Genomic DNA, 16,707 nt, shown 5'->3' with positions numbered 1-16,707 from the left:
TAAGAGATTCTCCATGACCCATCTTCGCGGAAATCATGTTAGTGAAAATCTCATACCTCTCTTGTCTCGCGTTTTGGTGGTACCTCTCCAATAAGTCTTGGTGCATCTCGTACGGGTACATGTCCTCGTAGGACTTTTGGAATTCGTAGTTCATGGTGGCGATCATGATGCAATGTACCTTTGTTGCATCTCGCTCATGAGTTTCAAAGGCGGTGATTTCGGCTGGAGTAGCGATTTCGGTGTTGATTTTCTCGAGCTTCTCATAAGGGACATACTCTTTGTCCTCATAGCGAGCAATGGTGCGAATGTATCTTATCCATTCGCTAAAGTTCGTTCCATCGAAGGTGACCTTTTGGCAAAGGCTCATCAACGTGAAAGAACTAGCAGCAGCGTTGTTGGCGTTCGACATCTACAATTAGAAAAGGACAAAGATAGATTAGAATAAGAATCCCTAATTATCACCCAATAAGAAAATTAGGGCTAGGATCCAACAATAACATTTACATACTAGAAAAGGGATGCCGTAATCTAACATGCAAATAAATTGAAGGTAAGTGAATGACGATTCACTAATTCTCCATCACAAAAACCTAAACTATTAGTCCTAAGTGTTTTGAGAATTCCTAGGTTCGGATGAGATTCATTGAAACTAGTCAATGGCATGTTTAAATCTCGATATTCCCCTCTTGTTTGTGACTGGGTTGCCGAGGATCACAAAGCGGGTGTGAATTACCATGCAAATTCACATGGTGCCTTCATTGTAACGATCACCTATTCGATGTGCCGGTAAACCACACACGCTCCATCGAACTATGATAAACAATGAATCACCCTTCGCCACCTTCTCTTAGAACCAATTAGTGTGCCGGTAAACCACACACGCTCCACTAACATCTTAGCAAGGTGCAAAGTGTAATTTCATGGGATTGCATCAATTCACTTTTCCTAAAGTAACTAGGATTGGGAATTTTTTTTTTTTAAAAATGTGTAGTTACTTTATATTTCTTATTATACTTTTAATGAGAGGATGAGGTTGCCCTATCCTACCCGTTCGGCTAACGACCCTCCACCAATCAAGCAATCGGTAGGTGTGAGTGTACACCCATTAAGCGCCATTTTATAGGCCGCAACCTTATACCCACCTTATAGATCGGCTTCGTGAATGAGGCCTACTAACGGTAAGACTAGCATTTAGTTATACATATATATATTATTCTAGTAATATCATATTAGTATAGGGTTGTATTTTAAAACTTTTAAAATCTAGGGTTTGAAATTTAAGTTGTCTAAATTAAAACTTTTAATCACAAAAGTAAATTTCAAAACATGAGGGTAGGTTTTAAACATTTAAAACATGGAGGATCAAATAACAAATAATTCCAATTAACAATTAATATCCTAATTATCTATATTTGATTTATTCAAGATTTCTTTGAAAGATAATTACCAAAATAGTTAAAATAATTAATTAATTATCATATAAGGAAATTAAATATTTAATTAGTTGATAAATATCTTTTTCTAGATCAAGATAATAGTCATATATATCATAAAATCGGATTTAGGTTGATCTATTATGATTAAGGTAAGTTTCCATAAGACAAACACAAAGAAATCCCGAATCTGGTCATTCCTGACGCCTCGACTCGCCGAGTGCACAAGGGGACTCGCCGAGTCAGGCCTACTCGCCGAATCCACCTTGGGACTCGCCGAGTCAGTGACTCAGAAACCTAAAAATCGAATTTTGCAGGTTTGTTTCAGTTAATCAAGCAACAATTTAAAGAAAACCAAGCTAGGCTCTGATACCACTGATGGGTTTTAGCCATAAGAACTTTCCTATGTGCGCATGCAAAACCCTAATGCTTGGATCTAGGCTTTCTAATAAACATGCTTTGAATCCAAGACTTCTAATTACTAATTAGGTTAAATAACAACATTGAAACAGATCTAGAATCATACCTTTGAGTTCCTTGTTGATCTTGAGGTCTTGGAGCTTCTAGAGTCACAAATGTCACTCCTCTAATGGCTTACAAACACCAACAGCAAGAGGAATGATTTAGGAGAGAGGAGAGGGAGGAATTTCGACCAGGGTTCTCTTACTTAATCAGAGGTGTCGAATTCCCTATGCCATGGGGTCTATTTATACTTGTAGACTCCTTAAGGGTTACAACCTAAACCCTAATTGGATAATCTTCTCTTAAGGCTATCCAAATCCATTCCATAGATAAGCATATGGACGATTTTAGCTATCCAAAAGCTCTTAGGATTCGTCCAAGGCATATCCTAATGGATTTACAGTCTAAAGCTTAACTATCAAACAATTGACAGTTTATACCCCTTTATTTAATTAATCTCTTTAAGTCACCAAATTAATTCTAATTAATTCTATGACTTATATTAATCAAATAACAAATATATTATTCATTATATTATTCTTATAATATATTAATAATATTTACTCTCTCTTAATAAATCATCCTATCAAGTTGCTATGGTGAAGGCAACCCAAAAGGACCATGCACAACCGGGTTAAATACTTGCCTAATATAGTTGCAGCCTTAGACACTATTCCAACAGATCTATCAAGCCAGCAACTAGGAATTATCTGAACAATTCGGCAATGTGAGGTGAGTTTTCCTCACTATGTTTAGAGGGTCAAAGGCACCAATGTCGGCCCATGTTTTGCTATGTAGAGTGTTAGATGTATGTATCACTCTTGCATGTGTATGTGTTTGTATGCTTGCTGGGTGGGGCCCGATGGTGATAAGTCATGTATGGTATGTGGTATCTTGGGGAACTCACTAAGCTTTGTGCTTACGGTTTTCAGTTTATGTTTCAGGTACTTAGGTTTTCAAACGGAAGAGATCGGGATGGTTGCAGGGCACACACCACATGTTTTTTGCATTCTGTGATTTACTCTGATTTTATAATGTTTTGTTAAATCTTAATTACCATGGTTTTATGGAAATCATATATATTAACGATATATTTATTTGATAAACGAAAATTTTATGTTATTATTTTTCGGATGTTTCACAAAATCACCATTTCCAAACACGAATCCTTCTTTTTCTCTTCTCAGAAAAAGGGGGGAGGAGGGGGAGGTAGAATAGTAAGGAAAGAAAGCAGAACTACCCACCATCAGTAACAGTGTAAAAGATGGGCATCTTCCCCCCAACGCCTCCAAGAGGGGCTCAACCCAACACCGGTAAGCATAACCTCCAACTACTCCTCAGACACAACTTGAATGGTGTTTAGAAGATCAATAATAGCCTGGTTGTGAGGGTATAGCTTAGGAGTAACATCGACAAATTTGTTTGCCCAATATCGCCTGCGGCCGACACGATCCTGGTTGACCCACAACCATTTATCTTGCCAGTTCTTCGGGGTCTTTCAATCATGAACCAAGGTGTACCCTCCTTGTCGAACATAGAACATATATTTGTCACCTGTAGCGCATAATCTAAAGAAGAACTTAAAGACAAAGCAGTCAGGGAGCACCCCATTGACCCGATAAATCATCTCAAATGCCACCACTTTGTTAACAACATTTGGAGTGAGCATTTGGATACTACAACCATTCTTTTGCAAAAGCTCCACATGAAATCAGTATAGGGAAGACGCATACCAACGTCGAGGGTTTTCAGATAAACACCCACCTTGCCTGGGGGAGGATATAAGATCATCGAATCAGGAAACAGGAACTCTACTCTGTCAGCCGGTGAAAGGCCATAAGCATCGATAAGGAGCTTGAACTCAACTTCAGATGTAATGGTACCGGATTGAGTAGCCATGGAACCAAGAAGAATGCCCTAGTTGAAGTAGATGAAGAAATAGGAGGAAAAAGTGGTGTGAATAAAGAGCCCCCTTGACCTTATAAAGAATAAGGAAATGTGGGATATTCAAAATCCCTAACGTGATGATGTAACCAATTGTCATAATGGGCAGTCACGTTGCCATAAAAACCGAACAAACGACCGAATCAGAGCTCGACGCATGTACCGAGCAGTTAAGCCCAAAACATCATAGCTGGTCTAGCAACGCTATGACTACTGGACTAGGGAACTTGATGACATTCCCTGGTACAAACAAATAAGTCGCGCGTAGACGCACCAGAGAATGCCCCAAGGCATGTCATGCCTAGCGGACCAGGCCCAACGGAGTCTAGCGCCCGTTGGCACCTCTAAGAGCAGGGCGCTTGTGGAGAATGCACGGTCCTTCCAGGGACGCCTTCTACTCCGAGACAAATATAACGGCCTCAGGCGACAAGGAAGACGCTTAGAGCATTACCGCCTTAACCAATTGTTGGCTCTGATAGATTAACGAGCATGATTATCCAATCAGCGTCCTCGATCATGTCGGGTCTAACGCCCTTGTCCAGTCGTTGGAACCTGAAAGTGAACCTCTAGCAATCCTAAGTACATATTCCGAAGGTTGCTGATTCTGAAGATGGATATGATCCAGAAGCTGTCCGGAGCTGGTTAAAGGGAGTGAAGAAATTCAAGAGCTCATTCCGGAACTGATCCTTTTGTCCGGAATAGTCATCGATCCGAAACAAAGCTTCATCTCCGGAACATCACTAGTCCGGAATGAAGTCATTTTGTGTGTTATGTATTTATTAATCTTGTCTTGTATTTTGATGTGATGTTTCATAGGACTTAGTCTAAAGTTGTTTAGGACAATCAGAATGTCAGGCTTATGTCTTTTGTCCGGTCTTATGTAAACATCAAGGTTAATTCGTTGTAACTTAGTCTCCTATAAATAGGAGCTTTCAATACAATTCAACTACGAATCTTTCACTCTTACTTTGGCATTTTATTCCTTATCATATTTATAACATTCTTCTTGTTCCTCATTTATCAACTTTACTTTGATCACTATTTAATTGTTCTCATTTAATGTCTTGATCATTTGTTGAATTGATTATCTAAGACTTGACTGGTCTTTCCAGTCTTGACTTGAACATCCATTATTAAGCAGACATTGATCTCAAGCATTCACTCAAGGTTTGAGTTTTCAAACCTTGTCCCTACGCAAAGATCTTGATCTAACAATTGGTATCAGAGCTCAAGTGGTTGTCCTTTGAATCCATAAGATCAGATTATCGTTGGTTTGAATCTTCCTTGGAAATTCAACCATTTCTGTGTTAAGGATAAAAGTTCTTCTATATACCACTAAAGCTCTAAGATATCTTGATTTCAATGGCTACTTCAAATCCTCAATAAATGATTTCAATGCAAATCGCAAATAGCGTTGGTGGCCCTACACGTGCCCCATTGCTAGTTTTGGAAGAATATGATCACTGGAAAGTTAGAATGGAAAGATTTTTACTAGCCAAAGAGAAAGGTGAACAAATCTGGAGATTCGTTACACATGGTCCTCATGTTCCTATAAGAACAGTTGTAAGAGATGCAGCTGCTCAACTCATGAGAAAAGATGAAGTTCGGCCAACTCCTCTAACTGCAGATGATATTGAGAAACTGCATGCTGATCAAATCGCCTTCTCTAAAATGGTGTTTGGTGTTCCTCCATCACTCTTTGAGCACATTAAGTTATGCAAATTGGCCAAAGAAATTTGGGACACTCTACTAGATCTGATTGAAGGTTCAGAAAACATGAAGGATAAGCGTCTCACCTCAGTTGTTAATGACTTTGACACCTTCACTACCACTCCAGGTGAATCTGTAGCCTCAGCCTCCAACCGATACCGAATCATTGTTAACAACATGACAGCTCACAGGATTGTTCGAACTCCTCTCGAGTATAATCTCAAGTTCATTAACAGTCTTGGTAAGGGATGGGGAAATGTTAAGTCCTGCCTTCAAAGCAATGTTTCCTTAAAAAAATTGAAACTCTATCAACTTTTTGATGAGCTTCAAGGACATGAATCAAACGTTGCTCAAACCATTAGAGAACTTTCTGGAGGACCACTTACTCTAGTCAGCTCTTCTGAATCAATCATTCCGAACACACTTGCTCCGGAACCTTACAAACCTATGGTTCCACTACCTCAGCAATCCCCAACTTCACTTCCAACTCACAACTATCCTAATAGTGATTTTGAAACCTTAAATTCTGAACTCCGTTTCCAACAAGAATTTGCCTTACTTTCCATGAAATACAAACGACCTTTCAATTCTTCTTACAAATCTTATCAAAATAGATTCAACACTCCTCATCAAAACCATCCTCAACCATATACTTCGTCGGAACCAAAACAAACATCCGAAAACCCTCAGAAATACGAGCCTAACCTCACTAAACCACATTCGACCCCGAAATCCTCTAAAAATCTCAACTCAGAAAAGCCAAAAATCCTGTGTCACAAATGTGGTCATGCAAAACACTTTGCCAAAGATTGTCTTGCTGATGCACCTCAAAAACCAAAAATCAAAGACTCAGCTTACTATGTCCGAAAAGCACAAGAATTGGCTGAAAGCGAGAAAGCATTTGTTACTACTGTTTCAAGAGATGTCGAAGGATACTGGTCGTCGGGAGATGATGATGATGATGTAGTAACTGGAAGAAACATGTGTTTAATGGCCAGAAAAACCGTGGTATGTGATGAAGGTTATTGGTCTTCTGGTTCCGAAAATGAAGAAGATCATGATGAACCCAACTACTGCTACATGGCTACCAATGACCCACCAGGACGAAGCATTGTTCAACAAGTAAAATCCATGATCTATGATAATAATTTTGATTTGACTTTATGTGAACCTTACTTGAACCAGATTCAAACAGATATGAATATTATCTATAAAGCCTATGAGTCAGCCATAGAAGCCAGTGAGAATAAAGATTGTGAATTAAGCCGTCTTAGATTACGTTTTGAGGATAAGAAATTAAAAATCGAGTCTTTAGAGCATGAACTTGTTATGTCAAAAGATGAATGTATCATTTTGCAAGATAAATTTAAATTCACTTATTTCGAATGAAATATTTTGATTTCTGACAACAAACGTCTCAATGCCAAAATTGATGCTTTGCATAACTCTGTTGACATGCTTGAAGCTGACATTCGGATGACTCATAATTTCCGTCATCCATGGTCAAAAGCTCCTGGTCTCGGAAGTGAATTTCCGAAAGTAATTTTTAGTCCCCTGAAGGATTTGCAAAATCTGACATTCATGGGAGAGGTTCCAAACATTCAACATTTGGATACTCATGTCTCCCCATTATCACCCCTTCCGGAGACTAAAAGATCCTTTGAGTCCCAAATTCTCGAGTTTCAACCCATAGTTGTTAAATGTCTTGATTCCACGCCTCCTACGCCTCTGATAAACCTGGACCTAAATCAGAACATGGAATATCATCATAGTCTTCAAAACTGTGTAGATCATGTTCCTATAACCAATCACGTCAAAAACTATATGATTGAGGAAATCATTCCGGAAACAACTGAAGTCAATGCCTCAAATTTTGCATGGGAATATGTGATTGATAATGTTGAAACTTCAAGCAATCAATCCACTGATTCATGTGAATCAGACTCTGTAGTCCTTTCTAAATCCAAATTGCTTCCCATTTCTCCAAAGTTTTCAAATCCATCCAAAGGTCAGTCCTATGGATCCTCTAAGAGAAAACCAATGTTGAATAGAAAAGATATTGTAGATCCCAAGGTAGAAGCTAGGAATGCTTACAATAAGGAAATTAAGAATAGACAAAATTCTAGGTTCCTTGCCAACTCAAAAACAAACTCATTTCGGAACAACCCAAGGATGGCAACACATCAAAAACATAGTCAAAGCTCTTTTGTTCCAACTCGAATTCTGAAAAGACCTTCCAAATCTCCCGATCTTTCGAATCCAAAGGAAGTCCTTAGATCCACAGCACCTCAAGCTCAAATTAAAGTCAAAACCATCCGAAATACTTTCACTACTCCTCAAAGTGTCTCATCTGTCTTTATTGCAAAATCTGATGGCACAATTTTCAAACCAAAAATTTCTAAGAACATTGTGCCCTCAACCAGATCCACCAGCTCAAATCATACTGTCTCAAAATCTTTAAACAAAAATCTTGTGTGGAGAATCAAGTCATCGGTTAGCAAATCAACTAACTCAGAGATAGCCAAAAGTGTCACTCCTTCAAATATCTTCTCTTTGAAGAAATCTGCTCTGAACCCTCGTATAGTTGAATATGACTACTGGATAGATGAAAAGACTCTAGCGTTCTGTCTGTTCCCAAAGAAAAGCAATCTCACCAAGAAACAAGTAGTTGTTCCAGTGTCTAAATCAAAGTCTAAAGTCCAAGCCTACGTCCCAAAGCCCAACTTGGAGCCTAAAAGCTCCATTGCTCATTAATTTCTCTTTTGCAGGCACTTTGTGCTTTGGAGCAAGAAACAATATGGTATATTGATAGTGCTTGCTCCACGCACATGACGGGACAGAAGGACTTTCTACGAGATTTAAAGCTCTCTCCAAATGTTGGTTACGTAACATATGGCAACAATTCAAATTCTCAAATTCGTGGTTATGGAACTCTCACCAATGGAAACTTCTCTATTTCACATGTTGCTTATGTAACTGACCTGAAACATAATGTAATAAGTGTTTCTCAGCTTACCGACTCAAACCGACGTGTGGAATTTTGCAAAAAATATAGCTATGTGCTGACTGAAAACCGAAAAGAATGTTTGATTAAGTCTCTTCGCAACAAAAACATGTACCCACTCGACATCAACATGATCATTGGCAAACCACAACTCTGTCTTCTTTCCAAAGTTGTTCCCAATGTTAGTTGGCTAAGGCACCTAAGGCTCGCACATCTAAACTTTTGGTACATGAATGATCTCGTTTCAGGCGAAATGGTAAGAGGTTTACCTATTCTCAAATTTGAAAATGATCATTTATATGTTGCATGTGAGTGTGGTAAGCAATCAAAAAAGGGTCATCCCGTCATCATCGAAAAATCCATTTCGGATCTTTTGGAACTTCTACATATTGATCTTTGTGGACCATACACTGTAGAGAGTCTTCATCATAAGAAATACATTCTTGTGATTGTTGACGACTTTACAAGGTTTACTTGGATTTTCCTCCTTAGGCTAAAATCCGAAACAGCATCAGAGCTCATCAAGTTTATCAAAGGAATAGAAGTTATTATCAAACTTCCTGTAAGAAGAATTTGAAGTGACAACGGCTCGGAATTTGTCAATGCCACCATTGAGAAGTTCCTCATAGAAAAAGGAATCGATCACAACTTCTCAGCTCCATACATTCCACAACAAAATGGTGTAGTTGAAAGATGTAATAGAACACTTGTTGAAGCTGCTCGATCCATGCTCAATTATGCAAATATCCCTCTCTATCTTTGGGTTGAAGCTGTATCCACCACTTGCTTCACTCAAAACCGAAGCATCATCAATCAACAACTCAATATGACTCCATACGAAGCAATGAATGGTCGAAATCCATCCATCTCATTCCTTCATATCTTCGGATGCCGATGTTTCATCAAAAACAACCGTGATCAGCTTACAAAGTTTCAACCAAAAACTGATGAAGCAATCTTTTTAGGATACTCTTCTAAATCCAAGCCATACCGAGTTCTCAACCGAAGAACCCGTGTTATGGAAGAAAGCTTTGACACTACCTTTGATGACAACTTTGTTCGGAATTCTGGCCCCACTCACATCACTACTCACATCATGGAGTCTGATGCTCCTCCGCCAGGATGTCCGAACCCTCAAACCATTCTTGAGGTTGACTTTGAAACTCTCTTTGGTCCGTCTGAAACAGCTCTTGATTCCGAATCACGATTTCGTCCGTCTCTCATTCCAATTCCTTCTTCGGAAGCCTCAACCTCTCAAAACCTCTCTGGTCCTCCTCTTAACCTATCTTCGTTTGATTCTGAACCTTTTCAACCTTCACATGTTGAGGGGGAGAATAATGCAAATCCCTCTCTTGAATCAAATATGGATGGCTTCCAAGATGCAGCTGCTGACTTCGATGACCCAAATCCTCCCAACATTGACGAAAATGGAAATTTCTTTGAATTTCCCTCTGATGATGATGTAAATCTCTCTGGTTCTGGCTCAGCAGTGCAGGGGGAGCATCACTCCAATACTCAAATCATTCAGGGGGAGAAAATCACTTCTACTGTTGATATAGGATCCTCTGTTGCACAAGAACTCCCTCGATTGCATGTTTGGACGAAAGATCTGATGGGTTTTATCCATATGAACATTCCTATGTGCACATGCAACCCTAATGCTTGGATCTAGGTTTCTCTAATTAATCATACATTGAATCCAAGACTTCTAATGGCTAATATACAATAATAACAATATGAAATCAGAGATTAAAAGTTTACCTTGAATCCCTTGCTTGATCTTGTTGTCCTTGAGGCTTTAGAGTCACAATTGTCACTCCTCTAATGGCTTACAAACACCAACTAGCAAGAAGATGATTTAGGAGAGAGGAGAGGGGAGGAAGAATTCGGCCAGGGTTTCCTTAGAGACAAGTGTGTCGAATTCCCTCAACCCATAGGGTCTATTTATACTAGTAAGGCTCCTAGGATTTCACCCTTAAACCCTAATTGGATAACTTAAGCCCTAAGCAATCCAAATCCTTTCCATGATAAGCCTTGGACGAAATCTAAGCCTATCCAAAGCCCTAGAATCCGTCCCCCCTTATCCCTAAAGGATTTATAGCCCAAAGTGCAACTATCAAACAATTGACAGTTTATACCCCTTCATTTAATTAATCTCTTTAAGTCACCAAATTAATTCCAAATTAATTTATGACTTATATTAATCAAATAAAAATATTATTATTCCTTATATTATTCTTATAATATATTAATAATATTCCTTCTCTCATTATAGATCATTCTGTCAAGTTGCTATGGTGAAGGCAACCCAAAAGGACCATGCTCAACCGGGTCAAATACTTGCCTAATATAGTTGCACCCTTAGACACTATTCCAACAAGATCATCCTCCAAACCAGGTAATTGGCAATCCCAATGTTGGTGTTCAAACTTGCTCAGCTACCAACATCCAAAACGAATGCCACTTCTTAGCTTTCATCTCCATGGTTGAACCAAAATCTATCAAGGAAGCATTAGAGCATGCTGATTGGATTACAGCCAAGCAAGATGAACTGGCAGAATTCGCACGCAATGAAGTGTGGACTCTTGTACCTCCTCCTCAACATCACCCTATTGTAGGGACAATATGGGTATTTCACAACAAACTAGACGATGCATGTATTATCATTCGAAATAAAGCAAGATTGGTAGCAAAAGGATTCACTCAAATTGAAGGTCTTGATTACGACGAGACATTTGCTCCTGTTGCATGACTTGAAGCTATCAGAATCTTTCTTGCTTACGCAGCTCACAAAGGTTTCAAAGTTTTTCAAATGGATGTTAAGAGTGCTTTTCTAAATGGTGAACTTGACACCGAAGTTTACCTCCAACAGCCCCTGGTTTTATCAATCTCTCTTTTCCAAACCATTGCTACAAACTTCGGAAGGCTGTCTACGGACTCAAGCAAGCTCCTCGAGCTTGGTACGATACTCTCACGGATTTTCTCAAGTGCTCAGGTTTTCAAAGGGGTATTCTAGATCCCACGTTATTTCGAAGATCAAATGGAAAACACCTCATGTTGGCACAAATTTATGTGGACGACATCATTTTTGGATCTACTGATTCATCTATGGTTGCTGACTTTGCCAAACTTATGGTCAGTCGTTTTCAAATGAGCATGAATAGAGAGTTAAGCTTCTTTCTTGGCCTTCAAGTTAAACAGACTAACAAAGGCATTTTTATTCATCAAGAGAAGTACATTTCTGAGCTCCTTAAGAAATACTCTATGGATACAAGTGCCTCTGCCAAGGTTCCCATGGGATTCGGTTACAAAATATTTGCCGACCCTTCGGGTGTTTCCGTAGATGAAAAGAAATACCAAGGAATGATTGGATCCTTACTCTATCTCACCGCAAGTCATCCTGGCATAATGTTCTCAACATGCTTATGTGCTAGATTTCAAGTCAATTTGAAGATGTCTCATCTTTTGGCTGTGAAACAAATTTTCCGGTACCTCAAAGGCACAAAGAATCTCGGAATCTGGTATCCAACAAACGAAAGTTTCCTTCTGCAAGCTTACTCGGATTCCAACTATGGTGGTCTTCAACTCGATAGGAAAAGTACATCCGGAGGATGTCAATTCCTAGGTGGTCGCTTAGTCAGCTGGTCATCCAAGAAACAGAACTACATTGCTCTCTCAACAGCCGAAGCTGAATACATTGCTGCTGCTAGCTGTACCTCTCAAGTTCTATGGATGAAATCTCAACTCTTGGATTATGGTTACCATTTTCAATGCACTCCTATCTACTATGATTCTCAAAGTGCCATTTCCATCTCGCACAATCCAATTCAGCACTCCATGACAAAGCACATTGACATTCGGTACCATTTCATTAAAGATCATGTTCTAAATGGTAACATCGAAGTTATTTTTGTTCCATCCGATGATGAAATTCCTGATGTCTTTACTAAGACATTAGACGAAACCAAATTTTTTGGATTTCTGAACAAAATGGGTATGATGATGCTTGATCCTCATTTCTTTCAGGAGACATGTTCTCTCTGATCGAAGTAATTCAGCAAAAAAATATGCTTCGAACTCATTTATTTTATTTCGAAACTATTTTTTCCTCTGAATTTACAAGATCCATTATTTTTTTGTACTGATTATTCCTTGAGTTTCTACAGTTGTCCAGGTTAATTTCAAAATTTGCTCCGGAATTTCAAAAATTGCTCCGGATTTTCAAAATGCTCCGGAACTTCAAAAATTGCTTCGGATTTTCAAAATGCTCCGGAACTTCAAAATTTGCTCAGGATTTTCAAAAAATTGCTCCAGATTTTCAAAATGCTCCGGAACTTCAAAATTTGCTCCGGAATCTCAAAAATTGCTCCGGATTTTCAAAATGCTCCGGAACTTCAAAAGTTGCTCCGGAATCTCAAAAATTGCTCCGGATTTTCAAAATGCTCCGAAACTCTTCAAAACTGCTCTTGAACATCCTTTCTTCCGTATCATGCCCTGTCCGGAACAACTCATTTGGAATTCCAAAAGGTAATCAGGTGAAATGTTTTCTTAACGGTTACTTTTCAAGAAGATCCTTATCCAATCTTCCTCGTTTTGTGTGACACGATTGCACGCCCTCTTAATTGGAAAAACGAATTGATGGTTGCATAACCCCTTTTGGACGAATTACCTTGCCCTATCATGTCAACTGTCACTTCTCCTCACCCCAACATTAATTGCAACCCGGAAAATCTTGGATCATCATCATCACTTATCCAACCCGACCCGGATTTCTTTACCTATAAAAACCTTTTTGCATCTTACCTTTACCACTTTACAATCTCGTGATTCCCAAACCTCTCTAAAACCCTTAACAGTCTTCATGTTCTTCAAAGCACTCATCATCTTCAACAATGGAACCATCAAAGCTCCAAAATCCAGCTGCTCAAATCCCAAAGAAGTCGATTGCCAGAAAGAAATCATCTAGAGGATCAAAAGGGTCATCGTCTTCAACGGATCAAGAACCGTTTCTTCGAGATACCACCCAACTATTTTCCCTCAACCTGCTAGATTACGATGACTCCATTAGGATCATGATTGAGTTTCTTGCCCATCATCCTCTCTCCATTCCAATTAAAAAAATTCCAAATCCTCCCCTTCCTCTTTCTCATCTTCATCGTGCCTTCACAAGCATCAAGCTTGAAGACGATGTATTAATGGCTTCCATCATCGACGATCGACGTATTCCCATCTACAAAGCTACCTTTCTCAAAGTCATTGGAGTATCCCCAAACCCTGTTGGTTTTACCGTTGTAGAACCATTCGCTGAAGAGTTTCAAACATTTCTCACGTTCATCGGGTACAATCAAGACTATCGAGCCAAAGATTTCAAAAAGACTGTTGTTTCCGGGCTCTGGATTGTTCTTATGCACTTCATAATCCGTGGTCTCTCTGGCAAGCATGGCGGAACTGATATGCTTAGCAAAGATTGGCTGAATGTGGTATTCAGCATTTACTCCGAATGAAACAACGCCGTTGATCTTCCAGAAGTTCTATGGCAAGATTTCTGTAAATTTGCCATCAAAAGAAAACCAAACAAAATCTCAAGCCCTAGGTTTTGGTAACTGACTATTGAGCAGATCTTCAAGGAACTACACATTCCCATTCCGGTGAGCACAATTCCTCCGGAGGTATGTGTTTCTTTCAAACTCGTTAAGTCTAATAGAATTCCTAACCAATCCTCCTTTGGTCCAGTCAGAAGGCTTCCGGACAACATGTTGGCTCTTATCCCTTCCGGATCCCCTTTTCTGAAACATCATATAGAGACTTCGATTGTGTTCAACCCAACACAACCTGCCCCAGTCTCTGTTGAGCCTATTCCGGAAGAGGCCACTCAGTCCGAATCAAGAGTTAAGAAACCGGACAAACGCAAGGCCTCTCCTTCCAGACCCAAGGCCATAAAGAAACCCAAAGTCGGTGCCCCCTCTCAAAAGAAGGTTATCCATGACATTCCGGCTGATTCTGACCGTCCGAACACCCCTCCCATCCACTCATCTGAGGTACCCCTCAATGTTTCAACTTCACAAGCACACACTCACGGGGAGTCTGCACATGATCCACCCTCACCCTCCCAAAAGGGTGTTGTTGGTGTTGAACAAAGTTCCTTCCCCCCCCCCCCTCCTGGAACACACTCACGTGTCATTTTCGCCAATCCTCTTATTTCTTCAACACGCACACACTCCGGAACCATTGTTCCGGAACCTAAGCATCCGGAAGAAGGAGAAGTCCCTTCGTCTTCCGATGCCACAACTGGTCTGATACCCGGAAGGCGTACAAGACGACCAGGTGCTAATGACCCCTTGTGGGAAGATTATGTTGACAGGGCCACATCCAGGCGTCCGGATTTGACTCGAGCTCAAGTTGAATCAACTCTTATTCCCATGAGGAATCGAGCCATTCAAAGCAACACTCCCTATGTTCCTCCCTCAGATGATGACGCAATCAACGAACTTGCTTCGAAACTTCCTCAAAATGTCATTCCAAAAAGCCCTTTTCATGTTGATCCGGAAGATGAGATTCCCGAAGAAGTAATGTTGGAGGACAACGCAACAACAATTTCGGATGCTCATCTCACTACATCAGTCCATTTTCAATCTAGAGCCTCCGGATCCAAGTCTGCTTTTGACTTCAGAACTTCTTCCTCCTCCACTCCGGTTGATGATCCAAATTCTCCGGTTCAAAAAGACGATGATGCAACCAAATCGGGTCCTTCCTCTAATTCTGACACTCACCATCCCCCTCCACAACATTCAGACTCCGATTCTGAATCCTCTGCTGGTGATTATGTTGATCCATTTGCCATGCTGGAGATCCGAACCAACGTCTCTGACACTATGGCTAAAGTGTCCTCTGTAGAGACTTCCGTTGCTGAGCTGAATTCCAAATTGGATCAAAAAGTCTCCGGACTTGATTCAAAACTTGACGCCATCCTTTAGTCTCTTTCTCAATCATCCAGACCATCTACAGCCGAGAGAGAAGCCCAGCTTGATCAACTGATTTCCATTCGGTTGAAACATACCTTTGAGCAAATCGATACAAAATACGATGCTCTGGTCGACAAATACCTCAACACCATCTCCTCCATGCTCAAGGTACATGACGACCTTGTGTTTGCTACCAACAATCTCATCAAGCAGACTCATGTTCGTCATGAGAAACAAATTCAACGTTTGGAGAAGGAAATCCTAAAGAAGGATGAAATGAACCTGATCATCCAGCAAGTCCTCATCAAACTCCTGTGCTCAACTTGGAACATTGTTGATGTTCCGAACAGGAAGTTTGATGAAATGATTGAAATTCTTAGCAATACCTTCCAACATCTCTCGGCTCAAGCTCCCACCTCCGAAGCATATGACACCATGACTCTTCAACTCTCTACCGGTCTTCATAAGGTATTCTCCAAGCTTGATGAACTTAAGCATGATTTGTCCCTTGCACCGGTTTCCAGGGTCACCGATGCAAGAAGGGGAGAAGGCCCCAGCCAAAAATGGAAGCCAGCTTCAGAATACTCTCTCCGGGACGAAGACTTTGATTCCGAAGAAGATGTACAAGTTCTCTCCGAAATCTTGGGCATCACTACAGGAACCAAAGAAGATGAATGTAACAACCCGAAATTTCATTGTCACTTCTTATACGACAACTTGTAATCCAATCCGATCAACCAGACGTCATTTTCAATTTCGTTTCAAATTTCACCATTTTATTAAGTCATTAGTTTATATTGACCTAAAATGACTTAATGGGTGTCTTAATACATTTATAAATCATTTTAACACCCCACTTTAGTAATCGGAATAATTATAGAATCGGCCATATCGAGTCACGACAATTTGGTCGGGATGACCAAAAGCCTCACTTAACGTCGGTATCGGGTAGAATTCCGTCGTGTCCAATTCCCAAACACTATATAAATTGTTTTAAGACTTCATTTGAAGCCTTTTGCCAATTTCTCACTAAACTCTCACAACCTCTCTCCTCAAGCTAGAATTAAGGTCCAAATCTCAAGTTTAAGGCTTCAAATCTTTAAGGTAACCTCCCTAACATGTTATTCAACATCTTTAGCCTTCAAATTGATGAATTAATTGAGTTTTGGGACCAAGAACATGATTTTACGGC

The 16,707-nt window shown here is 39.9% G+C and overlaps 1 protein-coding gene across 1 annotated transcript; it reads left to right on the top strand.

The window, feature by feature from the left end:
- Positions 1-5,225: 5,225 nt before the first annotated feature.
- Positions 5,226-6,938, top strand: LOC128127334 (uncharacterized). The gene has a single exon (XM_052765798.1). The coding sequence runs from the start codon at positions 5,226-5,228 to the stop codon at positions 6,936-6,938; it is 1,713 nt and encodes a 570-aa protein (XP_052621758.1).
- Positions 6,939-16,707: the final 9,769 nt, after the last annotated feature.

This window comes from Lactuca sativa, chromosome 7 (genome assembly GCF_002870075.4).
Source record: "Lactuca sativa cultivar Salinas chromosome 7, Lsat_Salinas_v11, whole genome shotgun sequence".
Taxonomy (NCBI): Eukaryota; Viridiplantae; Streptophyta; class Magnoliopsida; order Asterales; family Asteraceae; genus Lactuca; species Lactuca sativa.
Note: the sequence above shows the minus strand (reverse complement) of the source record. Positions and strands in the feature narration are given on the sequence as shown.

Bases quoted from the DNA above. Each gene is read 5' to 3' on its own strand.
- LOC128127334 (XM_052765798.1), top strand. From the start codon at position 5,226: ATGATTTCAATGCAAATCGCAAATAGCGTTGGTGGCCCTACACGTGCC.